Source organism: Ornithorhynchus anatinus, chromosome X4 (assembly GCF_004115215.2).
Source record: "Ornithorhynchus anatinus isolate Pmale09 chromosome X4, mOrnAna1.pri.v4, whole genome shotgun sequence".
Taxonomy (NCBI): Eukaryota; Metazoa; Chordata; class Mammalia; order Monotremata; family Ornithorhynchidae; genus Ornithorhynchus; species Ornithorhynchus anatinus.
This window is the reverse complement of record NC_041752.1, coordinates 1601183-1628641: the sequence shown is the minus strand read 5'-3', so window position 1 is coordinate 1628641 and position 27459 is coordinate 1601183. Positions and strand designations below refer to the sequence as shown.

The 27459-nt window shown below is 51.1% G+C and overlaps 1 protein-coding gene across 1 annotated transcript in view; it reads right to left on the bottom strand.

Moving 5' to 3' along the window:
- Window positions 1-24528, bottom strand: part of GUCY2C (guanylate cyclase 2C) — a 40415-nt gene extending 15887 nt beyond the window's left edge. The window contains exons 1-17 of the mRNA XM_039910675.1: window positions 24312-24528; window positions 19106-19218; window positions 17520-17584; window positions 15772-15987; window positions 15027-15148; window positions 14708-14804; window positions 13855-13978; window positions 11780-11900; window positions 10950-11035; window positions 10146-10257; window positions 9160-9241; window positions 7718-7823; window positions 5569-5631; window positions 4881-4952; window positions 4526-4630; window positions 2683-2769; window positions 575-707 (exon numbers count right to left, since the gene is read on the bottom strand). Coding sequence (XP_039766609.1) covers window positions 575-707; window positions 2683-2769; window positions 4526-4630; window positions 4881-4952; window positions 5569-5631; window positions 7718-7823; window positions 9160-9241; window positions 10146-10257; window positions 10950-11035; window positions 11780-11900; window positions 13855-13978; window positions 14708-14804; window positions 15027-15148; window positions 15772-15987; window positions 17520-17584; window positions 19106-19218; window positions 24312-24528 — 1921 coding nt within the window. The remainder of the gene's footprint in view (window positions 1-574; window positions 708-2682; window positions 2770-4525; window positions 4631-4880; window positions 4953-5568; window positions 5632-7717; window positions 7824-9159; window positions 9242-10145; window positions 10258-10949; window positions 11036-11779; window positions 11901-13854; window positions 13979-14707; window positions 14805-15026; window positions 15149-15771; window positions 15988-17519; window positions 17585-19105; window positions 19219-24311) is intronic.
- Between the last annotated feature and the right edge of the window lie 2931 nt (window positions 24529-27459).

Here is a 27459-nt window from a genome sequence, read left to right as displayed (position 1 = left end):
TGGTCTTAGTCACGGGGTAATGAATAATAATACCGGAGATATCTGTTCAGTGCTTTCTACAGAAGAAACAAGATTATCAGATGAGACAGTCACTGTTCCACCCAGGACAGCAGCGTGGCTTAGCCTGGGAGTCAAAGGACCTGGGTTCTAATCCCCGATCCACCGCTCGCCTGCCCTGTGACCTGGGGCAAACCACGGAACTTCTCCGTGTCTGTTTCTTCACCTGCGAAATGGGGATTTAATAACCATGCTCCCTCCTACTTAGAAAGTGTGCCCTGTAGGGAACCTGTTGATCTTCTCTCTACCCCGGCGCCTAGTGCAGTGGTTGGCGCACGGTAAGCCCTTAACAAATACCGCAGTTATTATTGTTGTTGTTTTGATTATCATTAATCATCATTACTCAGGGCTCATAGTCTAGTTATTGCTGTTGTTGTTGCTTTGGTTATTATTAATCATCGTTACCCAGGGCTCAGAGTCGAAAGGGGAGGGAGAATAGGCACTGAGTCTCCATTTTCCAGAGGAGGAAACTGAGGCCCAGAGAAGCGAAGGGGCAGCGACGAACTTCATTCCAAACCTTTCTTGGGAGGCAGAATCGAACTGCAGCCAAAATCAGTGATCTTCACTACCATGCGGCTGTCCACCACGCAGTTGGTGGACTTCAAGCGTCCGTGCACTTCCGTTTTGCTGGCGTGCAGGTAGGACATTCCCTAGAATTTCCACAGTCAGAGGGAGAGAAAAGGTGAAAATGCAGAAACTTGCCCGGGTAATAACCACAGCTGTTCCATGAGTGGATACTCCTGGATTCTAGTGGATCCATACTAGTGGATACTGCCCAGGCTGGGCAGTCAGAAGGGCCTGGTTTCTAATCCCAGCTCCACCACTTGATAATCCTGGTATTTGTTAAGCACTTACTATGTGCCAGGCGTTGTGCTAAGCACTGGGGTGGATATAAGCAAATTGGGTTGGATTTAGTCCCCGTCCCATGTGGACCTCACAGTCTTCATCCCTATTTTACCATGGAGGTAGCTGAGGCACAGAGAAGTGAAGTGACTTGCCCAAAGCCAAACAGCAGATAAGTGGCGGAACTAGGATTAGAACCCAAGACCTTCTGATTTACACCAAATAACATAAAAAAAAACTGCACTATTCAACACTGAAGTCACGACTCCTCTGTAAAAATGGAGATTAAGGCTGCGAGCCCCATGTGGGACATGGACTGTGTCAAACCTGCTTAGCTGGTCTCTACCCCAGTGCTTAGTACAGTACATGGAACGCTCTAAGCGCTTAACAACTACCATTAAAAATATCAATTCATTTGAAATGAATTCAGAATCGATGCAATCGATACCATGTACTGGGCACCTGTGTGCAGAGCACTGTACTAATTGCCTGGGAGAATGCAATAGAGTTAGTAAACATGATCCCTGCCCTTGAAGACTTTACGGTCTGCGTGCAGAATGGTGGAATAACCCTTTTGGAGAGTATCGGGAAGTTAGAGACATAATCCAGTCAGCGGACGGACCAGACCAGTCCAGTCCCTGCCCTTGAGGGGCTGATAATCCAGAGGGGGGAGAACAGGCGAGGCACGAAGGAGAACCAGCCGATGTGCCGGCCGATATATTTTCGGAGGGAAAGTTTCAAACGGGACAGGGGTTCAAGCCAGCATCAGAGCAGGGAGAGATTACACAGGCGGAAAGAACTGTGGCTTCCCTGCTTGGGGCGAGGGTGAAACCACGGACTCTCAAACACCCTAGCACAGCTTTTCTTCCAGAGAATGAGGTTCTGTAAAGAAAGCATGGCCTAGTAGATGAAGCCCAGACCAGGGAGGCAGAGGACCCGGGTTCTAATCCCAGCTCCATCACTTGCCTGCTGTGTGACCGTGGGCAAGTCTACTTTGCTTCTCCAGGCCTCAGTTTCCTCAACTGCAAAATGGGGGTTCAGTACCCGTTCGCCCTCCTACTTGGACTGTGAGCCCCATGTGGGACAGGGACTGTATCCGGCCTGCTTAACTTCTGTCTACTCCAGATCTTAGAAAAGTGCTCAAACACGTAGTAAGCGCTTAACGATGTCATTAAAAAAGTTCCTCATCCAGTGTGATGAAATGGCTATCGCACCATCGTCTAATTAACGCACACAAATCACATTAACCCGTCAGCCGAAACATATTTATACACCTACTCGGCACATCTACGTACATGCTTATTCACTGGTACGTTCCATTGTTAATTTCGCTTTTTCTAAGTATTTTTGGGTCTAGACTGTAAGCCCCTGTCTAGACTCTAAGATCGTTGTGGGCAAGGAACGTGTCTACCACCTCTGTTATATCGTAATCTCCCAAGTGCTTAGTACAGCACGCTATACACAGTAAGCGCTCAATAAATACGATCGATTGACATGTCTCTCCTGTTCGAGTGTAAGCTACTCGGGGGCAGCTTTTTTTTGTACTTCTTAAGTGCCAAGTGTACTGCATTACACCCATAAGGGGCTCAGTAAATAGTTTGACTACTATACTGATCAGTCCTATTTACTGAGGGCTTACAGTGTGCAGAGCACTGTACTAAGCGCTTGGGAGATCCTCGGTACGTACCACCGATCGGGAGGAAGAGGGGACTTGAGCACTGATGAAACAGAGTGCTGAAATCACCTCTAGTTACCTCCCACCTGGGTCACCGGTTCACTTACCTTGGCGATATCGTACATGACGGAGATTTTAAATTCCAAATCCATGAATGCGCCGTCGGGGTAGGAGATTGAGTCATTCAGGACATCCTGCAAGGGAAGAGAAAGGAGGAGGGTGATATTCTGTAGCAGGGAAACAGACGGACAAAAAGCCCCTTGGGAGAGTTAGCCTTCCTTCCCCTGGAAAGTCTCCTGCGAAGATCAAAAGGCGCCGAAGCCCAAGATGGGACATTTCCCTTCCCTTAGAGCCCAGGTCCCCTGACTCCTAGATCGGTCTAACGCGTGACGGAGATGTGGATTAGACTGCGAGCCCATCATCGGGCAGGGATCGTCTCTATCTGTTGCCGAATTGTCCGTTCCAAACGCTTAGTACAGTGCTCTGCACATAGTAAGCGCTCAATAAATACTATTGAATGAATGAAAAATAAATAAAATACTATTGAATGAATAGTAAGCGCTCAATAAATACTACCGAATGAATCCTAAATCCTCAAGACCGTCAAGCCCGAGGCAAAGCAGCAGCACCGCACGTCATTCCAAACGTTCTTGGGAGGCAGAATCGAATTGCAAGATAGAATTCAGCTCAGAGAAAAATCTCTCTGGGAGTCCGTGTGGGACCGGGATTGCATTTGACCTAAATGCCTCAGGTATTTGCTATTTCAGCCAGATGGGAGGGTCTGAACTGGGAGGAAGAGGCATGGAGTGCGAGCATTTTTGTGGTTCTCTAGGTTGGGCTGTTGGGGTCCTGGGAAGCTGACCACACCGGCCACCATCCCAGCCACTGCCCAGCTGTCCCAGAGAATCGGAGCCAGGACTCTTCCCTGCCAAGATAATTTGGGGCATTTTGGCACCACCCCAGACCATGGTGGATAACAGCCGTTTGTTGCTTTTTTATGGTATTCGTTAAGCATTTATTATGTGCCAGGCTCTATACTACGCACTGGGGTGGATGCAAGTTAATCGCACTGGACACAGTCCCTTTCCCACACAGGGCTCAGAGTCTTAATCTCCATTTTACAGATGAGGGAACTGAGGCACAGAGAAGTGAAGTGACTTGCCCAAGGTCACACAGCAGGCAAGTAGCGGAGCTGGGATTAGAACCCAGGTTCTTCTGACTTCCAGGCCGGTGCTCTATCCGCTAATAATGATAATAATGTATTTGTTAAGCTCTTAAGCCAGGCACTGTTCTAAGCACTAGGGTAGATATAAGGTTGTCAGATTGGACACAGTCAATCCCCATTTTCAGATGAAGGAACTGAGGCACGGAGGAGTGAAGTGACTTGCCCAAGGCCACATAGCAGCCAAGTGGCAGAGCCGGAATTAGAACCCAGCTCCTTCTGACTTCCAGGCCTGTACCCTATCCATTAGGCTACGCTGCTCCTCTAACTGCGATTACTAATGCTCCCTTGGATAGATTTTTTAAGAGATGGACTCGTCTCTTTTCCCTGTCGGGCTGTTCAACTCCAACCGCTTGGGTCTCTGAAAGGTTTCCTTCCAGCCTCCACGCTCACCCCACAAACAGCAGGACCCCGTTTCCGTAGGCCTTCCCGGGATGCTCCCTTAGGGCGCTAATAACCCCCACGCCCACCTCCATTCCACTCACCGCCCTTAAGGAGGCTCACCTGAAATCACCCCTCCTCCCCGAGGCCTTCCGTGATTAATAGTAAGTGCTCAGCACAGAGTGGGCACACGGGAGATGCTCGATAAATACGATGGCTTGAAGTAGTGCATCAGTCTTACCTCGGAAAGTCAACTAAACAGGCGTACAGCTTTAAGCGCTCAGTGCGGTGCTCCGCACGCAGTAAGCACTTGATAAATATCAATAACTGATAGAAGAGCCTCTCACCCGGAGGGACCCTCTCTCGCAGTATTCGATCACCCCAAAGATGGTGGCGTCAATCTTCACCGTTCCGTAGAACTTGGTCAGGTTGTAGTAGTCCACCTGGAGCAGCTGAAATGAGATGCGTCGGTTCATTCAGACCAGGAGGCAGTGTGGCCTCATGGAAAGATCGCGGCCCTGGGAGTCAGGAGACACCAGTTCGAGTCCTTGGATGAGTCGCTTCGCTCCCCTGGGCCTCTGTTCCCTCCTCTGTCAGATGGAGTTAAAATACCCGCTCTCCTGCCCTCTTGCACCGTAATGCGCAGTTGGGCGTCTTAAAATACTACCAAGTTTCTATAGTCCATCTGGTGAGCACACATACCTTGTTCAGGGCTATCTTTTGCTTCTCGCTGAAGTTACCATCGTTGTATTTGAGATCTTTCAAGATCACGATCTGCGAAAAAGAACCAGTGAACTTTAAGTGCCACGGGGGTGGGGACCGTATACAATAGGAGCTGGTTTCGGGGGCGGAGAGAGAGGGTTTACTGCGGACAGGAAAGCGGATTCGCAACGTGGGCGAAACAGGCAGAGTAGGGAAGCAGCAGGGTCTAGCGGAAAGATCACTGAGGCCCCAAGAAGCTTCACTTGCTCAAGGTGAAATGGCGTTAGAATCCAGGGCCATCCACTAGGCCGTGCTGCTTCTCAGCATAGGTGGCATAGAAATGCTAAAGGGTATAGATTTGGGGGACTAGATTGAATCAGGGAAGGCCCAGGAGGAGGTGCGGTCCAGAAGAGCTTTGAAGATGGGGAGAGCGGCGGCCAAACGGTGACTACAGAGCTGGGTAGGGGTTAACCCCAGGAGCGGCCCACAGGAGCTGGCCTGGACAGGGGTCCCACGCCAGTTCTGGAGGTGGGCCAGACGGCGGGCACGGCTTAGGGGTCCAGGGTGGAGTAGGCAGGACACCCCGCGGCCCATCGGGTCCGAAGACGATGCTCCCGCGCGGTCGTGGTCGGGAGGACGGGGGCTGGCCTGACCACTGTGCCTCCGCTGGCAGCCGAGGGCCACTAACCTTTTTGTCATATTTGCCTTGTCGCAGCCTCGGGCCCGTATCACGCCTCTTGTCATCGTCAATCTGTACAGACAGAAGACGCTCTTCATCCGGGGAAGATAACACGTCCGCCCAACCGGCCCCGAGAGAGCGGCTTTGGGGCCGGGCTTGCGGTTGTGCAGCCGACATTCATCTCTCCGGCTCACCGCCATTGCGGGTCGCATCTGAAGAGCTCCAGGGGCTAGTGTGGCTAGCGGAGGCCAGGGCTCAAACATCTCAGTGGCCAGATGACCAGCGACCCTCGATGTTCTAGCACAGGAGAGAGGCAGGCTGGCCTAAAGGAAAGAGCTATTCTCATCCTGGCTCTGCCAATGGCCTGCCACGTGACCTCAGGTAAGTCATTTAGGACTCAGTTTCCTCATGTGTAAAACGGGGATCAAATTCATTCAATTGTACTTATTGAGCGTTTAGCACTTGGAAAGTACAATTCGGCAACAAATAGAGACAATTCCTACCCAACAACGGGCTCACAGTTTAGAAGCGGGGAGACAGACAAAAAAAAAGAGATAGGCCTCAATAGCATCAATATAAATAAACAGAATGATCAAATAACCACTCTCCCTTTTAGGTTGCAAAGAAACCCACGTGGGACCGAGACTGTTGGAGCCGATTAGCTCATCTCCACCCTCCTACTTAGTAAGCAATTTTTTTACATTTTATTTCTTTATAGTATTTCTTAAGCACTTACTATGTGCCAGTCGGTGTAATAAATACTAGGGTAGATGCAAGTCAATCAGATTGGACCCAATCCATGTCCATATTCCAGGGTCCATAGTCCACGGGGCTCACAGTCTTAATCTCCATTTTACAGATGAGGTAACAGGCCCCGAGAAGTGAAGTGACTTGCCCAAGACAAGTGGCAGAGCCAGGATTAGAACCTAGATCCTTCAGACTCCACTGCTCTATCCGCTAGACTGCACTCGACTGTGTCGAGCTTAATCAGTTTCTATCATTATTAGAGTCCAGACAGCTCGGTGAAATTCATTCCCCCTTGGTTTTGCGTTTAGAATCCGTCAGAGGTATTTACTGAGCGTTGGCTGTGTGGAGAACACTGTATTGGGCACTTGGAAGAAAGCAGTATAACAGTTAGTGGACAAGCTCCTTGCCCTTGAGGAGCTTTCGATTTAGTTGGGGAGACAGATACTAAATTAAGTTACACTCTGCCATAAAGGAGCAACGTGGCCTAGTGGATAGAGCGCGGGCCTGGGAGACAGAAGGTCAAGAGTTCTAATCGAGGCTCCACCACTTGTCAAAAGTGTGGCCTTGGGCAAGTCACTTCACTTCTCTGAGCCTCGGTTCCCTCATCTGTAAAATGGGGATTAAGACTGTGAGCCCTATTTAGGACAGGGACTATATCCAACCCTGGATGTACCCCGGCACTCAGAACGGTGCCTGGCACATAGTAAGAGTTTAACAAATACCATAATAATAATACTAATTATCACTATTATTATTTTCCCTGCCTGTATTGTACTTTAGTGTCTGTCTCCCCATCTAGACTGTACACTCCTTGTGGGCAGGGATTGGGCCCGCTGACACTATCGTATTATACTCTTCCAAGCACTGGGTCCAGTGCTCTGCACCCAGTAATAATAATAATAATATGATGGTATTTATTAAGCACTTACTATGTGCCAAGCACTGTTCTGAGCACTGGGGCAGATGCAAGGTAATCAGGTTGTCCCATAGTCTTCATCCCCATTTTAATAATAATAATAATAATAATGTTGGTATTTGTTAAGCGCTTTCTATGTGCCGAGCACTGTTCTAAGCGCTGGGGTAGACACAGGGGAATCAGGTTGTCCCACGTGGGGCTCACAGTCTTAATCCCCATTTTACAGATGAGGTAACTGAGGCACCGAGAAGTTAAGTGACTTGCCCAAAGTCACACAGCTGACAAGTACAGATGAGGGAACTGAGGCACAGAGAAGTGAAGTGACTTGCCCAAAGTCACCCAGCTGACAAGTGGCAGAGCCGGGATTTGAACCCACGATCTCTGACTCCCCAGTCTGGGCTCTTGCCACTGAGCCACGCTGCTTCCCGGGTCACAGTCAAAGCCAAACCCCCAGGAAGTCCACCCCGAGGTCACCCAGGGTCCCCCAGGTCCTACCTTCAGGCTGATGTGGTTGGACTCGTTGGTCTCCAGGGCGAGGATCTTCTCGGAGGGAATATGGGACCATTTCTTCTGGCGCAGTTCATGATCCCGGCGGTACTTCCTGGGGAACAAGGACAGCTGCTCTCCTGGGGCCCCGGGGAGGCCCCGTGGCCTAGTGGGAAAGGCTCGGGACTGGAAGTTGGGAGACTGAGGCCAAGTCACACAGCCTCTCCAAGCTGCAGTTTCCTCCTCTGTAGCGAGAGCTTCGCTCTCTTTCCCTCTCAGGTTGGAACTCTTGAGTGGAACTGGGACCTGACTGTCTTGTATTAACCCAGTGCATAGCACAAGGTAAGCACTTATTAATAAATACCATTATTATTATTAACGTGCTCAATCAGCAGCCAGAACTCCCCTCTGAGAGAATTGGAGAAGAATGTGGACTCCAAGCCTTCCTCCATAACCGGAGAGGTGTAGGAGGGTCTGACTGGCTTGGGGAAACGAGATGGGCTCAAGAGAGGTGTCCCCAATAGTCCCGTTGATACGACGACAGATCCTTGTGATGGGGATGGAGGAAATTTACGTCCAGTTTCCAAATGTGACTAGATCGGACATCAAATCGCTAGCCCCTTGGGAAGACAGGAGGAGAATTAAGAGTTCTGTCAGCCAACTGGATATGAAGGTCTTAATGTGAAGAGAATTTGGAGATTAGAGAGTGGGCAGAAAGCGGAAGAGAGGGGAGTTGAGGGAGAAGGAAAGAGGAAGAGCGGCCAGAGGAGGACTGGGAGAGAGGGAAAGGGAGAAGGAAGGGGAGAAAGGAAGAGAGGGGAAGAAAGAGGAAGAGACAAGGGGGAAGACAGAAGAAGAGACAGGGAAGAAAGAAGGGAAGAAAGGGAGATAGGAAGAGAAAGAAAGGGGAAGAGGGAGATGGAGTATGATTCTAACAACGATTCTCTTGGTTTTAGCTATTTTTTTACACCTTCTAGGTATTTCATGTAGCCCTGATAGTCCGGGGTTGGGTTTTTTTTGTTTTGATATGGGTTTTTTCGGAGGGGTAGGGGTTGATGTTATTTGTTAAATGGTTTCTATATGCCAAGCACTACACTGAGCACTGGGGCAGATACGAGATAATCAGGTCGGACACAGTCCTTGCCCCATAAGGGGCTACCAGTCTAATGGGAGGGAGGACGGGAGCAGAGCCCCGATGCCACAATTCGGGACTATATATAAGTGGGATGGTGCCGCTTGGACCCAGCACCCCCAAGCAGAGATCTAAGAACACTGACTTGAAAACGGGCAGACACGGAAAGGAGGGAGCCTTGAGCGTGGAGGGTTTGGAAGGGGGATAAAGGGTCAACTTGACCCCCTCCCCACTCTCAGATGGAAATCAAAGCAGCAATCATGGCCTCTTTCAGTCCTACTCCGGCGGCTGCTGGGAAGGGTCAGGAGGGTGGCCGTACCAGATCATCAGCAGGGCAATCAGCAGGATGAGAAACACAGCTCCCGTGAGGGCGAAGGTCACAATCATCAGGAAGGGGAGGCCTGTGGGAGGGAAGAAAAAAAACGTCCAATTGCCCAGGGAACTAAGGGAGGAGAGACTCCGGATTTCTCGATTAATCCACAACACCCTAACTGTGTCAACCCTACCCCCACCTTGCATCCCTAAAGTATTTTATTCCTATTCTCAGCACTCACTCCCCTATGGATATTTTTATCTGTTCATCCATTAAGTTCTACATTTATTTGTATATTCCATTAGTCGACTATTTCATCTGGGTGCCACTTCCTGTCATATCCTTCCTCCCGCTTCACCATTTGTAGATACCTTCCGTCTCCCCCATTGGACAGGCAAGCTCCCTGAGGGCTTGAGAGCTTGTGTTTTGTTCCAGTTAGAGTAGTAGGAACTCCTGTTTGGGCTGGTACACTGTACCGGGCACTTGGGAAATACAGAACAAAGTGACTTCCATTCCCCGCCCATAGGGAGCTTACAGTCTTAGGCCTCTACAGTTGGCTCTGTAACCTTTAAGCACTTGATAGACACCCCCACGGCACTACTGGACGTACCCGTAATTTCCTGATTCAAATTAATGCCTGCCTCCCCCTCTAGACTGTAAACTCTTTGTGGGCAAGGAGCGTGTCTTACGACTCTGTCGTATTGGACTCACCCAAGTGCTTCACCCGGGGTTCTGCACCCAGTAAGTGCTCAGTAAATACCACTGATTGCCCTTGGTAGGCAGCAAGCTCGGTTATGGGCAGGAAACATGCCTGCTAATTCAATTGTATCATACTCCCCGAAGCGCTCAGTACAGTGCTCTGTACGTAATAAGCACTCAATAAATGCCACTGATGGACGGGTGGCTAGGGTCCGGGTGAACGTACAATAGGGTCCCGTCCTCCACACCAAGCCCCTTTTGGGGGCACCTGAGATGCTTGGGGAACTTCTTACCCTGTCCTGGCTTGTCGCTGGGTAGCTTCCCCTTCTTCCAGATGAACGTTGGGTCGGGGTCCCTGGGGTAGGACTTATTCTGGTGAGTGTCATAGTGCATGAGGACTTTGTACTACGGCAGAAGAAAACACACTTAGTCGGCCTCCTATTTGCCTTTCTCCTCCCTTCCCCGGTGCCGTCGATACAGGCCCGACCAGCCCCCCTGAATCCCAGGAACGACCTCCGGCATCGAGGCATCTCTGACTCCATTCCTCGAAGGCCATCTCGCCCTCCCTCTCTGATACCACAGGGGTGGGAGGGGGGCACCGTCAGCCCTCCAGACCCCATCCCATCCTCCTCTTTCCATCCCCACTCCCTCTCTTGGTCCCATTCTAACTTGACCCTCGGGAGTCAGGCCATCCGGGTTCTAGTCCCCGCTCTGCCGCTCGCCCTGTGTGTGACCTTGGGCAACTCACCTGGCCTCACTTTCCCACTCCGTAAAATGGGGAGAAGCTCCCTGCCCTCCCTACCTTTTTCACTTTGGGCCCCTTGGGGGGCAGGGGTTGTGTCCGCCCTGATGATTTCGTATAGACCGCAGCACTTAGCGTGTGGTGAGCGCTTTAACAAACCCCATCATTATGATTATTATTTTATGGGAGAGGTGACCTGGCAAAGTCACTGGGCAATTGGCGGGGGAGCCCAGATTAGGAAAGAACTTTCCAAACTTCTGGGTCGCTGATGAGATTTTGCAGGCAGGAACAAAGCGAGTCCGGAGGCCCCTGAGCCCTCCCATCATCCTTCACCCAAGGGTGTGATGGCACCTACTTTATTGTTGCCCATCGAAGTGTACAGAAGGGTCATATTACTGTCCACATCCCCAAACTCATCCACCGTAACAGGACCGAGTGCCCCTGGGGGGAAAAAAGAATTAGAAGAAGTTGCTGCCCAAAGCCCCTAGTTTGCCAAGAAAGCAGGTGACAAGCCAAGCAGGAAAGCAGCATAGCCTAATGGAAAGAGCCCAGGCCTGGGGGCGGGGGGGGGCGTGTCACAAGATCTGGGTTCTAATGCCGACATTCCACCACTTATCTGTTCCGTGACCTCGAGCAAGTCACCTCACTTCTCTGGGCCTCAGTTACCTCATCTGTAAAATGGGGATCAAGCCCATGAGCCCCATGTGGGACATGGAATGTGTCCAACCTTGTAACTACCTCAGGGTTTAGAACATTGTCCGGAACATAGTAAGCACTTAACAAATACCATTGTTCCCTCCACTTCTAGAAAAAGCTACCTCCACTTCTAGAGCAGAGGGAAGGTCCAGAAGTTTCTAGAGCAGGAAGCTGCTTACTCCTCATCCTCTCCTCCCTCAAGCGGAAACCCACAAGCCAGATCTGACTCCTTGAGCAGTTTTGCCAGCGGTATTTACGGGCTGGACTCAAAATCAGACGGCCGGCTCTCAGGTTGCTGTTGGACACCCAAGAAGAGGCCCTCAAGCAAACACCTCAGACTGACTGTAAACTTTCTGTGGGCAGGGAACGTGTCTGCCGACTCTGTTATATTGGATTTTCTGAGCGCTTAGTACAGTGCTCTGCGCACAGTAAGCGTTCAGCAAATACCACTGACTGACCTCCGGAACATCCAGGCCCAGATCCGCGTACCTGGGAAAGTGAGATTCCGGAACAGGCGGCCGAAGCTGAAGTCCAGAGTCTCCTTGTTTTGGAGCAGTTTCTTCAACATGTGACCAAAGAGCAAGACACCGTCTAGGTAAGCCACTGCAAACTCATCCTTGAGCTGGACAGAGCAGGAAAAAATCGGGGGAAGGGTCAGGAAGGCCATGTCCGCAAGGCGAAAGCCCCATCTCCTTCTCATCCCAGTCGGGAAGGCTTTGGGGTAGGAATCACACGTGGGAAGGGAAAATGTGGGGTGGGGTCACTAGAGGAGGGCGGTGGGACAAGAGCAGCAGGAAAGACTGACACAGCTCACTGAAGACTTTAACCCTCCACGTTTTGAGCCCAAACACTCTCCCTTTATGATCGCTCTCTCTTTCTGTCCCTGTCTCTCGCTCTTCCCCTCCGCCAAGCGGTTAGAGCTTGAGCCTCAGGCATAGGGGAATGTGTCCTTCTGGATGGAATAAGTCACTTAACTTCTCTGTGCCTCAGTTACCTCATCTGTAAAAAAAAATGGGGTTTAAAAGAAGTGTGAGCCCCACGTGGGACAATCTGACAATCCGATTACTCTGTATCTACCCCAGCGCTTAGAACAGTGCTCGGCACAGAGTAAGCGCTTAACAGATACCATAATTATTATTATTTATCAGTTCTGCATCTGTCACTCAATCGGAAGAGCCTCATTTAACTCGTTTAACCAAATTTGGTTCAGTTGGATTAGAGAAGCAGTGTGGCCTGGTGGAAAGAGCGCAGGCCAGAAGTCAGAGGAGCCGGGTTCTAATCCGAGAAATTCACTTAACTTCTCTGTGCCTCAGTTCCCTCATCTGCAAAGTGGGGATTCAAAACCTGTTCTCCTTCCTAGTTAGACTGAGCCCCATGTGGGATCTGATGATATTTTATCTATCCCAGCTCTTAGAGCAGTGTCTAGCACATGATAAGCATTTAACAACTACCACATGTCGTCATTATTATTATTCTTATGTTTCTCTCCCTGACCCCCGGGATGGCTGTGTTGGGGAGGGAGGGGTAAGGCGGTGAGGAAAGAGATTTCTGCTCGCTTTCCTCTCTCCAAACAGGGCACAAGCCTAAGAGGGCAGGGTGAGGATTAGAACTCACAGCTTCAGGCTTTCGGTCTCTCATGGACCACATCATCTAAGCCCTTGGTTCAAGCCAGAGCAGCAGAATCGATTTCTCTGGATCCAGTAACTTGCTAAGTTCTGCTGACCCAGATTCTAGGACCACTGATGACATAACGGAGTCAAGCCCGGTGTCGTGGCTAGAGCCCGGGCCTGGGAGTCAGAAGGTCGTGGGTTCTAATTCCGGCTCTGTCACTTGTGTGCTCTGTGATCTTGATCAAGTCACCTCACTTCGCTGAACCTCAGTTCCCTCATCTGCAAAATGGGGATTGAGACTGTGAGCCCCGTGGGGGACAGGGACTGTGTCCTACCGATTGGCTTATATCCACCCCAGCGCTTAGTACAGAGCCTGGCACATAGTATGCCCTTAACAAATACCACAATTATCATTATTATTATCATTATTATTAGGATTTTTAGAAACACAGATGGTTGGAGGGGGGCCAACAACTGACTTTTAGATGACCTCAAGGAGCAGGGAAACAACCCGGCTAGCAGTTAGAGCGCAGGCCTTAGAGTCGAAAGGACTTGGCTTCTAATCCCTGCTCCACCACTTATCTGTTGGTTGACCCTGGGCAAGTTGTCTAACTTCTCTGTGCCTCAGTTACCTCATCCAAAAAAAGGGATTGAAGATCGTGAAAACCCCATGTAGGACATGGACTCTGTCCAACCCAACTACTGACTGTGTCCAACCCGCTGACTCTACCCCAGCGCTCAGTACAAGGCTTGGAACATAGTAAGCACTTAACCTGTGCCATTTCAAAAAAAAACTAAAAAAGAGCAGACAAGAAAGAAGTCAGCGCATATAATTCCCACCGGTGTATTATTTCGCAGCATTTAGCATACAGCTCCACACACCCAGTAAACACTGAATACATTACATTACATATTGAATACATTATTACTACCACTAGGGAGAAGGATAGTTACCAGGGAGGATCCGTGAGGATAACCCTCTCCGAAGGTATAATTATCCGGCGGTGGCGGCAGGGTCACTACAAGGACATTGTGCATGTAGTCAGCAGACTGCTTTGGGTCCTCAAAGTACTTGCTGCTGCTACAACAAAAAAAGAAAAACCAGGCGCCTCAGGAAAAACACGAAAGCCAAAAAAATCAATCAGTGGTATTTATTGAGTGTGTGCAGTCTGTGCCCCACGTGGGGCTCGCGGACTTAATCCCCATTTTACAGATGAGGTCAGTGAGGCCCGGAGAAATGAAGTGAGCCCAGAGAAGTTAAAAATGACTCACCCAAGGTCCCGCAGCAGCAAAGTGGTGGAGCTGGGATTAGAACCCAGGTCCTTCTGATTCCCACTCTCTACTAGGCTCTATCCACCTGGCCACTGAAGTCCACGCCCGTAATTTTAATGTCTATCTCCCACTCAAGACTGTGAACTCCTTTTGAGTAGGGAGTGTGTCTACCAGCTCTGATGCGTTGGACTCTCCCGAGTGCTTGGTACGGTCATCTGCACTCAGGAAGTGCTCAACAAATACTATTGATTGAGTTGGGCCAACCCTAGCATGTGACATCTGACCCCACGCCCCACACGTCGGCTCCAGTGCCGTTGCATTTCCTCTTCCCCACCCCGCGAGGTTCTTATGGACGCCGGCACCGCGATGGAGCGAGGCTGACCTCGGGAAATCTAACCAGCGGATGGAAAAGTTTCCATGTCGGCATCGGGACCAGACCAAGGACGGGGCCCTGGGAAGCTGGGCACCAGCCCCCACCTGCAACCCCTGACACCCGAGAAGGGGAGAGCAGGGGAAGCCTCGGGGTAATACTGACCTAAAGAGATCCACAAGAATGATGATGATGTCTTCATCTACTTGCCGTCCCCCAACGATCTCAGACACGATCTCGGGGGTGCCGCACATGATGATCACTGGAGCAGAGACACGCAGAGAGGTTTGGATGTGCCCGGGAGACACCACGCTAACTTGAGATCATCGTTGCCCGGGGTGGTTTGGAGGGGCAGGACTTGGGGGGGTAAGGGGAGGGCAGAAGCGTTTAGACCCGGGTCAGGTGGCCGGGTGTCATTTGGCCCACGTGCCTCCTTCACCACCATAATAATAAGCAGTGGGGGAGAGCGCTCTCGACATCTCACCGTTACTCTTCCGGTTCTGATCCGTCAGGAAAGCCTGGAACTGCTCCTCGTTCCGTAAGACCTCCTTGAATTCGAGGATCCCTGAGAAATAGGTGACTCCGGCTTCCAGGGCATTGAGGTACCTGGGAGGAGAGCAGGCAGGGGCTGAGCAGGATGCCCCATCCACGGCGAGACCCGGGTTGGGGTTCGGGGGCCACCCGGCTTCCCTGGGGCCGAGGAGAGGTCCTGGATCACCTCGAGCCACTCGGGTCGGATGAGGCCGGACCAGTCGCCGGCTTTGGAGAGAGGAGGGAGTCATCCGGTTGGACATGGAAGGCCGCTCTGCTCAGCCTTGGCGAAACAGGACCTGACTCTGAGAAGACCCCAAAATAGCACAGAAGCAGCCTGGCGTAGCGGCTGGAGCCCGGGTCTGGGAGTCAGAAGGTCATGGGTTCTAATCCCAACTCTGCTGCTTGTCTGCTGTGTGACCTTGGGCAAATCACTTCACTTCCCTGGGCCTCAGTTCCCTCATCTGTAAAATGAGGATTAAGACTGTGAGCCCCACCTGGAACATGGACTGTGTCCAAACTGATTAGCTTGTATCTACTTCAGTGCGTAGTTCAGTGGCTGGGACATAGTAAGCGCTAAACAAAGACCATAAAAAAAATGGAAGAGGAAACTGAGCCCGGAAGCTTTACAGCAGGAATAAAGTAGAGCCCCGCAGCTCTCCGAGACCGGCCGGTGGGGATTTCGGGGTGCTTCTCACCAGAAACAGTCCTCGGAAAGATTCTGGTTTTTATACACGTAGGAGGTTTTCCAGGGGGTGGTTTTGAAGGGCAGGTTGGACATCTTCCAGAAGTCCACTAGAAAGTTGGTGAGCTTCCGGGCCGGGGTCATCAATCGGGTCAAGGTCTCCTTGAAGTCACACGACAGGCCGAAACTTCCGGCTGAAATCGTAGGCAGGTCCAGTTCCATGTCTAGGCTGAAAGAGGCATTCAAAGGTCACAGCCGATATTCCCGTTGCCGGACACTACAGGCCCCGCTTGTATAGATGTTGGATGGTTACAAAGATTTACCTATGTTTAGGTCTGTCTCCCCGTCTAGTCTGGAAACTCCTTGCGGGCAGGGAACATTTCTACCCACTCTGTTGTCCTGGAGTCCCCCAAGCACTTAGTACAGTGCTCTGGATACAGCAAACGCTCCATATACACCACTGATTGCCTGAATGAGCAACTAGATAAATCGGATATACGAACTGGATATACGAAAGGGCTAAATGGGGGTAAATTCATTTTCAAGTGCCAGGCTGCCATCTCGTCAGATCTGAAGTGGCATGGTTCAGTGGATAGAGCACAAGCCTGGGAGAGAGAAGGACCTGGCTTTTAATCCCGGCTCTGCCACTTGTCTGCTTTGTGACCTTGGGCAAGTTACTTTACTTCTATGGGGTTCAGTTACCTCATCTGGAAAATGGGGATGAAGACTGTGAGCCCTATGTGGGACAGGGACCGTATCCAACCAAGTGAACTTGCATCTACCTCAGTGCTTAGTACAGTGCCTGGCACATAGTAAGCACTTATCAGATACCACGGTTATTATTATTATTATTATTTGGGGAAGGAGGAATGCCGGCTGCCATGACATCACATGGCACTTGGGGGGACCCGACTCCGCAGATGACCCCAGGGCCCGTCGTCCTGGGCCTGGGTGGAGGGGGGAGGAAGCAGGTACGTGGGCCATCCCCGCTGACCCAAGGCACGGCAGGCCCCTCGAATGCTGCCCACTCTCCAAATGGCTTCTGTTTTCAGGCCAAAGAGCCATAGAAACCTGCTACCCCCTCTTTTCTCTTCCGGGAAGCCCCAGTCGGTGCCTCAGTTTTCCCGGCTCTGGGCCTTCTGCCTGGGAGCCCGACCTCTGATTTTCAGGGAGGAGGGCGGGACCCTTAGGGAAGAGGGAAGGGGGCTCAAGCCACTAAGTCAGTGCCATTTTCACAGAAGCAAGTCCGCTCCTCCCTCCATCCTTCAGACTTACTCTGGGCAACCCCAGGCACCACACCCGTGGAGACACCATCCATCTTGTGGGCGGGACTCGGGGCAGTTGCTGTGGGGAGAGGGGGAGGACCCGTGAGCCCATGTCATCAGCGCCCCAGTTGAGCTTGGGGGGGGGGGTAGGAAACCGGGGCCCTGGCTCTGGGGCTCGTGGGGTTCCCCTGGAGCTGTTCGGTAGCCCATTCTGGTTTCTGGGGGCCCACTCTGGTCCATAAACACCCCTAGGACATTATAAACTACACCGGGCCAGGAAAAGACCCCGGCCCAGAGACCCAAAAAACCTAGCCTCCAGGGGTGGTCACTGGCCTGGATATCCACCAAAGATGCTCCGAGTAGGGACTCTAGCCAAGAAGGGTCACCCAGATCCTCCTTCCCCATGCCCAAGTCCCCTCTCCTCCGGCCCCGTGGGGGCAAGCTTGGCAAGGCGGGGTGGGTCTAGCCCCCGCGTTGCCCATTTTCGGACACTTACTACATCTGGAAGGTGGCGTAGGTGCACGAGGGTCCCATGAGAGCGCAGCCCATCTTCTTTCCCTTCTGGAGGAGAACACATCACGGTCAGTAGCCGGACACCAGCCCCCACCATCCCAAAGCCTCGACTCGGGTGGGCGGCGGAGGGAAACGACGGAAGCCAGGCCAAGGGGCCCGATGGGTGCTTTGGGGAGGGGGCTCCCCCTTGACTCTTGGGGAGGCTTTTGATCAGGCCCCTGTCCCTCCTATCCGATCCCGAGAGCCCTGAGGAGGCCACTGGGGGTGGCAGGATGCACGAAGTGATTCTAGACAACGCAGGGGCTCGGGAGACCCGTAGGAGAGCGGCTGGGTGAGGCTTGGGTGAGAAACCTTCTCCCCGAGGAATCAAGGGATCCCAGTTTTCCCCATTAATCCTTTGCATAAACACACAAAAGGGGGATATCGGTGGTCAACGGGATTCATTCATGCAAAACACCTCTTTGTGGATAAACTTCTCCCCAGGGAATCCAGGGACCTCAGTTGTCCCCATGAATCGAGGCTCTCCAAAATGCCTGTTGATAGAATTCTCCATCTAACAAGGTTTTTATCAGAGAGGGTTGGACACTGATATAGCTCTTTTCATCTGGTTGTTGGGGGTTGGTGCTAGCTCAGTCGGCAAAGTATGAGACTCTTAATTTTGGGGTCATGGGTTTGAGACCCATGTAGGGCAGGATTCTATGTCCATAACTATATTATATCATATCCATATCCATACCATAAACAAAGAGATATTTGGGAGAAGCAGCGTGGCTCAGTGGAAAGAGCCCGGGCTTGGGAGTCAGAGGTCATGAGTTCGAATCCCAGTTCTGCCACTTGTCAGCTGTGTGACTATGGGCAAGTCACTTAACTTCTCTGTGTCTCAGTTGCCTCATCTGTAAAATGGGGATTAAGATTGTGAGCCTCACGTGGGACAACCTGATTACCCTGTACTTACCCCAGTGTTTAGAACAGTGCTCTGCACATAGTAAGAGCTTAACAAATACCAACATTATTATTATATCTGTAATTTTGTTATTTTTATTAATGTCTATCTCCCCCCTAGACTGTAAGCTCATTGTGGGCAGGGAATGTGACTGTTTATTGCTATATCATACTCTCCCAAGTGCCAGTGAATGAATGACTCTGGTCCGAACTTTGACCCCAGATATATTGACAAATTCCACAAGGACCTCCTTGATTTGTATTTTCTATGTCTATCAGTGCCTTGTCAGAAGGCCAACTGTCTGAGAAGCAGAATTTGGGGAGGACGTTAAGTCCATCTTGTTGCTGAAAATGTTTTCTGGCTTCTTGGAGCAGGCAGGGACAGGATGCAAGCTTTCCGTCTGGAAGGGTCGGCTCTTTTTTGTTTTCTTAAATAGTATCTGTAAAGTGCTTACTATGTGCCAGACACTATACTAAGCGCCGGGGTAGGCGCATTGGGCACAGTGCATTTCCCAGGAGGGGCTCACAGTCTTCATCCCCCTTTTACAGGGGAGGTACCGGCGGCACAGAGAAGTTAAGTGACTTGCCCGAGGTCACACAGCCGGAGCGGCTGCCGTGGAATCTTACCAGGATTCCCTTGATCAGATCCAGGCCCTCACACGTACTGGAGCGGCAGTCGGTCGACCTGTAGATCGGGCTTTCAGACTCAAAGAAGGAGGCGTTGACTTGCACATCGTGGCCTGCAGTTCAGAAAGGGGATACAACAAAGAAGCTTCCGTCACCGGATTCAGCTGCAGCTGCCTCCAGGCCTCTAGTCCTCGGTGAACCAGGAGAGAGTAAGAGAGCGAACACACACAAAAAACACACCCTGCTCCCCGGGTACCAGCCAAGAAGATGACAGTAATTAGGACGCGAGATAATCGGGTCAGACCCAAGCCCTGTCCCACGTGGGACTCCCGGCCCAAGACGGAGGGAGACCTGGTATTTCATCCCCATTTCACAGAGTCAGTCAGTCAATCGAATTTATCGTGTGCTTACTGTGTGCAGAGCACCGTACTAAGTGCTCGGGAGAGTGCAGTCTAACAATATAACGGACACATTCCCCACCCACAGTGAGCTTACAGAGAAGGACACTGAGGCGCAGAGAAATTAAACGATTCGTCCTAGGTCACGGAGCAGGCAAGCAGCGAGGCCGGGCTCGGGACCCAGGTCTCCTGACTCCCCGCTCTGGGTTCTACTAGATTACTCTCCCCGGTTCCAAACTGCCGAGAGATGCTGCAGTTCCCCTGTCCTTCAAAGGGACATTATAGGTTGTCCCAGAAGCCTGGACCCGCAGGTTTCTATTCTTTAAACATTTGTAATGTCGCTTGCATATCGTTCAGGGTCCACAGATCAAGGGGACGTCTGTGGCATGCCACCTAAATAGTATCCGGGGGGTCCAGGTTTGTAGGCCACCTCGACCAAGCCCCAGCAACGCGAACCCTGATTATGCTGCACTTCCTTGATTACTCACAAATCCCTGGTCTGCAAAAAGGTGCTCCTCTGGCCTGGCGATGGCACTCACTGGTTTAGCCTTTCTTCCCCCCCGGCAGCGGCACAAGTGCGAAAGCTCAATCTCTTCTCTGCTGCAGGAGACTTTTGGGGGTGGTGAGGGATTGGAGCCCTAGCTGCTACTCTCTCGGGAATCACCCCAGTTCACTCCCGCGGCTCAGTTCCCCTCTAGTCTGTGAGCTCACTGGGGGCAGGGAATCTGTCCGTTGATCGTTCTGTTGTACTCTCCCAAGCACTTAGTCCACTGTTCTGCCCATAGTAAGCGCTCAGTCAATATGATGATTTACTGACTCACTCTCTGAGGTCAGTGAGGGCTACCGGAAGGACTCCCGGGTCCGGGAATCAGCAGAGCTGGGTTCTGGCCTCAGTTTTGCTATTTGGCCCCTTGGGCGAGTCAATGAACCTCTCCGGGCCTCCGTTTCCTCATCTGTAAAATGGGGACAATGCTAATAATTCAAGGCTACCGCTCCCTGCCAAGCTGAGATATTTGGGAGACAAAATGAGAAAGAGCGATTAACGATAATGGCATTTTTTAACACCCTCTTTACGGGGCCAAGTCCTGGGTTACAGATATAAGATGATCTACACTACACCATAAACTCGTTGTGGGCAGGGAATGTGTCTATTTATTCTTACATTGTACTCTTCCCGGGGCTTAGTACAGTGTGTTGCACACAGTAAGCGCTCAATACATACAATTGAATGAATGAATGGCAGCGTGGCTTAGTGGAAAGTTCCCGGGCCTGGGAGTCCGAGGTCATGGGTTTGAACCCCAGCTCTGCCACTTGTCAACTGTGTGACTGTGGGCAAGTCACTTACCTTCTCTGTGCCTCAGTGACCTCATCTGTAAAATGGGGATGAAGACTGTGAGCCTCACGAGGGACAACCTGATGACCCTGTATCACACCAGCGCGTAGAACAGTGCTCTGCACATAGTAAGCACTTTACAAATACCAATATTAGTATTATTATAAAGTCACTTCACTTCTCTGGGCCTCAGTGACCTCATCTGGAAAATGGGAATGAAGACTGTGAGCCTCACGTGGGACAACCCGATGACCCTGTATCTCCCCCAGCATTTAGAACAGTGCTGTGCACATAGGAAGCGCTTAACAAATGCCAACATTATTATTATTATTATAAAGTCACTTCACTTCTCTGGGCCTCAGTGACCTCATCTGGAAAATGGGGATTAAGACTGTGAGCCTCATGTGGGACAACCTGATGACCCTGTATTACCCCAGCGCTTAGAACAGTGCTCTGCACATAGTAAGCGCTTTACAAATACCAACATTATTATATACGAAGTAGGTCCTTTGTGCTGCCATTCCCTCTTTGGCCACGAGGTGGCAGCAAGACCGACTCCCCCCGCCCACAAAAAAAACAGAATTTATTTCTATTTCTGAGTCCTCTTTCTTTAACCCGATTCCAACCCTCCCTGAGATCTGACTGGTTCCTAGCCTCTAAATCATCCTCATCCTCATCATCAGTGCTATTTATCGAGCTCTTACTAAGTGCAGAACACTGTACTAAGCAGCCGGCAGAGATTCGGTGAAGACAGAGCAGAGACTGTTCTAGAAAGGAGGAGGCTGGACCAATGTAATAATAATAATGGTATTTGGTGCTTATTATGTGCCAAGCACTCTTCTAAGCGCTGGGGTAGATACAGGGTTATCAGGATGTCCCCCGTGGGGCTCACAGTCTTAATCCCCATTTTACATATGAGGGAACTGAGGCACAGAGAAGTGAAGTGACTCACCCAAAGTCACACAGCTGACAAGTGAAGGGACGAAAGCGCTAGGCAGATGTACCTTTATGGCAGGGAGGGACTGTCAGGGGCAACTTCAGCCCCCTCACTTCCAGCCCGGGGACCTGATTTGGTGCTAAATAATAATAATATTAACTGTGGTAGCAGCGCGGCTCATTGGAAAGACCCTGGGCTTCGGAGTCAGAGGTCATGGGTTCCGCTCCCGACTCTGCCACTTGTCAGCTGTGTGACTGTGGGCAAGTCACTTAACTTCTCTGTGCCTCAGTTCCTTCATCTGTAAAATGGGGATTAACTGTGAGCCTCAGGTGGGACAACCTGATTACCCTGTATCTACCCCAGCAGCTTAGAACAGTGCTCTGCACATAGTAAGCGCTTAACAAATACCAACATTATTATTATTACGTGCCTGGCACCATACAAAGCAGCGGAAGACACGCAAGGTAATCGGGTGGGACGCGATCCCTTTCCCACGTGGGGCTCACAGTCTCAATCCCCACTTTACAGATGAGGAAACCCAGGTCCGGAGAGGTGAAGTCCCACAGCGGACAAAAGACAGAGCCAGGATTAGAACCCGGGTCCTTCTGCCTCCCAGGCCCGGGCCCTCCCCACTAAGCCATGCAGCTTCGGCCTGCTGGGTCACCCCAGGCCCAGGCCACGTTGCCCACTTAAAGCGCTTCGGAAGTCTATTTTCTGGGCCTTGGCAGCAGTGAGCCGGATCACTCTTATCTTAAAACAACAATGCGCCGCCCTTAGTACTTAGTGCATCTCTCCCCATCCTTCCCAGTTGTGTCCATCCCATTCTTTGCTCCAATTTCCCGGGAGAATATTTGTTCCGGTCTCTAGACGATGTTTGCTCTTCCTCCTGCCCCCACAACCTGGACGTTGTCTGTCTCCCCCATCACAGGTCAAGCTCCACCACCCCCTTTTTATGGCATTTGATAAACGCTTACTGTGTACCAGGCACTGTGCTAAACGCTGAGGTAGAGCCCGGGGTAAGGCTCACGGTCTCAATCCCCATTTTAGAGATTGAGGGAACTGAGGCACAGAGAAGTGAAGTGACTTGCCCAAGGGCACGCGGCAAACCAGTGGCGGACCTGGGAGGAGAACCCCGGTCCATGCTCTCTCCACGTGTGGGCAGGGAACAAACAAGGCTTAGTGGGAAGGGCACCGGCTTGGGAGTCAGAGGTCGTGGGTTCTAATTCCGGCTCTGCTGCTTGTCAGCCGTGTGACTTTGGGCAAGTCACTGCACTTTTCTGTGCCTCAGTGACCTCATCTGAAAAATGGGGATTAAGATTTTGAGTCCCACCTGGGACCACCTAATGACCTGTCAGCTGGGTGACTGTGGGCAAGTCACTTCACTTCTCTGGGCCTCAGTGACCTCATCTGTAAAGTGGGGATTAACTGTGAGCCTCACGTGGGACAACTGATGACCCTGTATCTCCCCCAGTGCTTAGAACAGTGCTCTGCACATAGTAAGCGCTTAACAAATACCAACATTATTATTGTATCTACTCCAGTGCTTAGAACAGTGCTGGGCACAAAGTAAGTGCTTAACAAATAGCATTATTATCATTCATTCATTCAATAGTATTTATTGAGCACTTACTATGTGCAGAGCACTGTTCGAAGCGCTGGGGTCCTCTGATTCCCTACCACGCTGGAGCTACCAATGTTGAACCTGTTTCCAACAGCACCTCAACAAGTCCGGAGCCTCCTGGGCACTTCATAATCAGTCAATCATATTTATTGAGCGCTTATTGTGTGCAGAGCACTGTGCTAAGTGCTGGGGAGAGTACAATGTAACAATCAATGGACACATTGCCCACAGTGAGCCGACTGGCTAGAGGGGGAGGCAGACATTAATATAAATAGATATAATGATAATAAAAATTATGGTATTCGTTAAGCGCTTACTATGTGCCAAGCACTGTTCTAAGCACTGGGGTAGATACAAGTTAATCAGGTTGTCCCACCTGGGGCTCAGAATCTTCATCCCCATTTTACAGATGAGGCAACCGAGGCACGGAGAAGTGAAGCGGCTTGCCCTTGGTCACCCAGCAGACAGGCGGCAGAGGCGGGATTGGAACCCACATCCTCTGACTCCCAAACCCGGGCTCTTTCCACTAACCCACGCTGCTTCTCCCAACTTAAGCGGTGTGGGGCTAGAAGGGGGAGATGAATAAAGGGAAGGAGTCCAGCGACGCAGAAGGGAGTGGGAGAAGAGGAAAGGAAGACTTAGGGAAGGCTTCTTGGAGGAGATGGAGCTACACCGTGGTTGTGCTTTGACCCTCCTTCACGGGTCAGTGCAGTGCTCCGCAGAGAGTAAGCGCTCGTTAAATCCCTCCGATGGATTCCTAAGCGGTAGGGAGAGCGCACTAGAGTCAGTAGGCGTGATCCCTACCCTCCGGGAGCTTACGGCCTAGCCGGGGAGTCGAGCACAACAGCCCGCCACCGTCGCGAGCCGACCAGATGAGGAGCTCCGATTTGGGACAGCTAAAATGAGAGGCACCTTACCTTCTTTCTTTAGAAGTTCTTCCACTAGCTTCACCCCCAGTTCCACCGCCGGCCTCACCAACTTCAGCGACTCGGGGAAAGCCGAGCTGCTCATCATCAGCACGCTGAGCTCGTAGAAGTCTTTCCTGCAGTGCGGATTCCCCGTCGTGGCCCAGCCCAGGACCTGGAAGCCAAGAAGCAGCGTTCCCAGAGCGACCCCAAGGCCCAGCCCCTCCATGCCGCCCCAGGCCGGAGTCCTCGCCTTCCCCCCACTTCTGGGAGCTCGGGGATGGTCTGAGAAGAATAGGAACTCCAGCCCGGGGCGGCCACCCCCTCGTCTTCCCCCGAGGGTTCCCACCCGCCGCTCTGGCACTCAGTACCCCAGCCGGGCTCCCGTTGGCCGGGTCTGGGATAGGGAACGAGGGGGATCGAAGGTCGCTTTGGGTGTTTGCTCCCATGAAGGTCAGAGCTGTAAAAACCCTGCGATTACCTGGGCCGCGCCCAGTAGGATCAAATCGACTCGTCGCCCCTCCGCCCCGGGTCAGTCGGACGGAGAAAAAGAGGAAGGGGATGATCTGATTGTGGGGACTTGCGGGTATAAATCAACGCTTTTAAGTGGATGGGAAATGGAGGGCAAAAGCTCCGGTGACATTCCCAGAAGAGCCTCTAGATTTTTCAGGTCCTTCCGGGCTAGATCGTAAGCTCCCCGCGGGCAGGGATTGGCTCTACTGGCCTTATTTTGCTCGCCCCAGCGCCTGCCGCAATCAATCCGTAGTATTTACCGAGCACATACTGTGACCTGTACTCAGCAGTTGGGAGAGTGCAAAGGAGTAAAGAGACAAGCTCTATTAAGGAGCTCAAAACTCCTGCGGGAGGAAACGGACGCTAAAAATAAATAAAATGACTGTGTCCTCAGTAAGCGTTCAATGGCCTAGTGGATAGAGAGTGGGCCTGGGAGTCAGAAGGTCGTGGCTTCCACCTCGTGTCTGCTGTGTGACCTTGGGCAAGTCACTTCACTTCTCTGGGCCTCAGTTACCTCATTCGTAAAATGGGGAACGAGTCTGCGAGCCCCACCTGGGACAACTCGATTTGTTTAGCAGAGTGCCCGGCACAGAGTAAGCGCTAAACAGATATCGTAATTATTATTATTCCTACAGTGTTCTGCACATAGTTGGCATTCAACAAATACGACTAAGAGATTGATTACAATTGGGCTGACCATCGCACCAGGCCACCCTGATTGTCCGCTAACAGAGGTCATCTAAAAGTCAGCTGTTGGCCCCCCACTCCAAACCATCTATGTTTCTAAAAATCCTAATAATAATAATTGTATTTTTAAGTGCTTACCATGTGCCAGGCACTGCACTAAGCACTGGGGTGAATACCAGCAAATCGGGTTGGTCACGGTCCCGGTCTCACATGGAGCTCACAGTCTCAGTCCGCATTTTACAGATGAGGGAACTGAGGCATAAAGAAGTGAAGTGACTTGCCAGCGGTCACCCGGCAGGCAAGTGGTAGATCTGGGATTAGAACCCAGCTCCTCCTGACTTCCAGGCCAGTGCTCTATTCACTAAGCCACACAGCTTCCCATATAGTCCCTGACCTACATGGGGATCGTGGTCTAAAGGGGAGGAGGAAACAGGCATTGAATCCTCATTTTACAGATGAGGAAACTGAAGCACCGAAAAATGAAAGGACTTGCACAAGTTATATATATATATATATGTGTATATATATATATATATGTATGATTTATTTGCATTGAAGTCCATCTCCCCCCTAGACAGTGAGCTCGCTGAGGGCAGGGAATGTCACTGTTTCTCGTTGTATTGAACATTCCCAAGCGCTTAGTACATTGCTCTGCACATAGTGAGCGCTCGATAAATGCGACTGAATGAATGAATGAACCCAGGTCCTCCGACTGCCAGGCCTGGGATTTTTCCAGTAGGCCAACCCTGCGACACCAATACAAGAACTCAGGGTGGCATACGACAGCCTGGGAGCGTCAAGCAAAGTTCAGAGAGGGTCGAAGAGTGCTCTGCACATAGTAAGCACTTTACAAATACTAACATTTTTTTTTTTAATGGCAGAAATATCCCAGCCACCCGTGCTTAGCTTCCAAACTCCACAAGAGGGCAGCACAGCATCGCCGCTGACATTGGTTGTACGGACGGAACGTTCAGCAGAATGTCAAACCCTGGACACAGGTAGGAGGAAGAAGAGAATGGCTGCCTAAGTGCTTAAACAGCAGAGCGTCTACACCGAGGCAAAGAAAAGGCCCACGGATGATCGAGTGCCTGAGTGCAGAAGTGCCGGGAGGGTAGCAGCGCCGCTCAGTGGAAAGATCACGAGCCGGGGAGTCAGCGGTCATGGGTGTGAATCCCGACTCTGCCACTTGTCATCTGTGTGACTGTGGGCAAGTCACTTCACTTTTCTGTGCCTCAGTTACCTCATCTGTAAAGTGGGGATGAAGACTGTGAGCCCCACGTGGGACAACCTGATGACCCTGTATCTCCCCCGGCGCTTATAACAGTGCTCTGCACATAGTAATCGCTTAACAAATACCAATATTATTATTATTGATCATAATAATAATCATAAAAATTGCCTTTTTTTAAGTGCTTACAGTGTGCCAGTCACTGGACTAAGCACTGGGGTGAATACAAGCAAATGGGGTTGGACACAGTCCCTGTCTCACATGGAGCTTGCGGTCTCAGTCCGTATTTTGCAGACGAGGGGGCTGAGGCATAGAGAAGTGAAGTGACTTGCCAGCGGTCACCCAGCAGGCAGGCGGCGGATCCGAGATTGGAACCCAAGTCCTTCTGACTTCCAGGCCAGTACTCTATTCACTAGGCCACACAGCTTCCCTTGTAGTCCCTGACCTACATGTGATCGCGGTCTAAAGGGGAGGAGGAAACAGGCATTGAATCCCCATTTTACAGATGAGGAAACTGAAGCACCAATAAATGAAGGGACTTGTGTATATATATATATATATATATATATATATATATATCTGTAATTTTATTTATTTGTATTGAAGTCCATCTCCCCCCAGACTGTGAGCTCAATGTGGGCCGGGAATGTCACTGTTCATCATTGTATTGTACTTTCCCAAGCACTTAGTACAGTGCTCTGCACATAGTAAGTGCTCAATAAATACGACTGA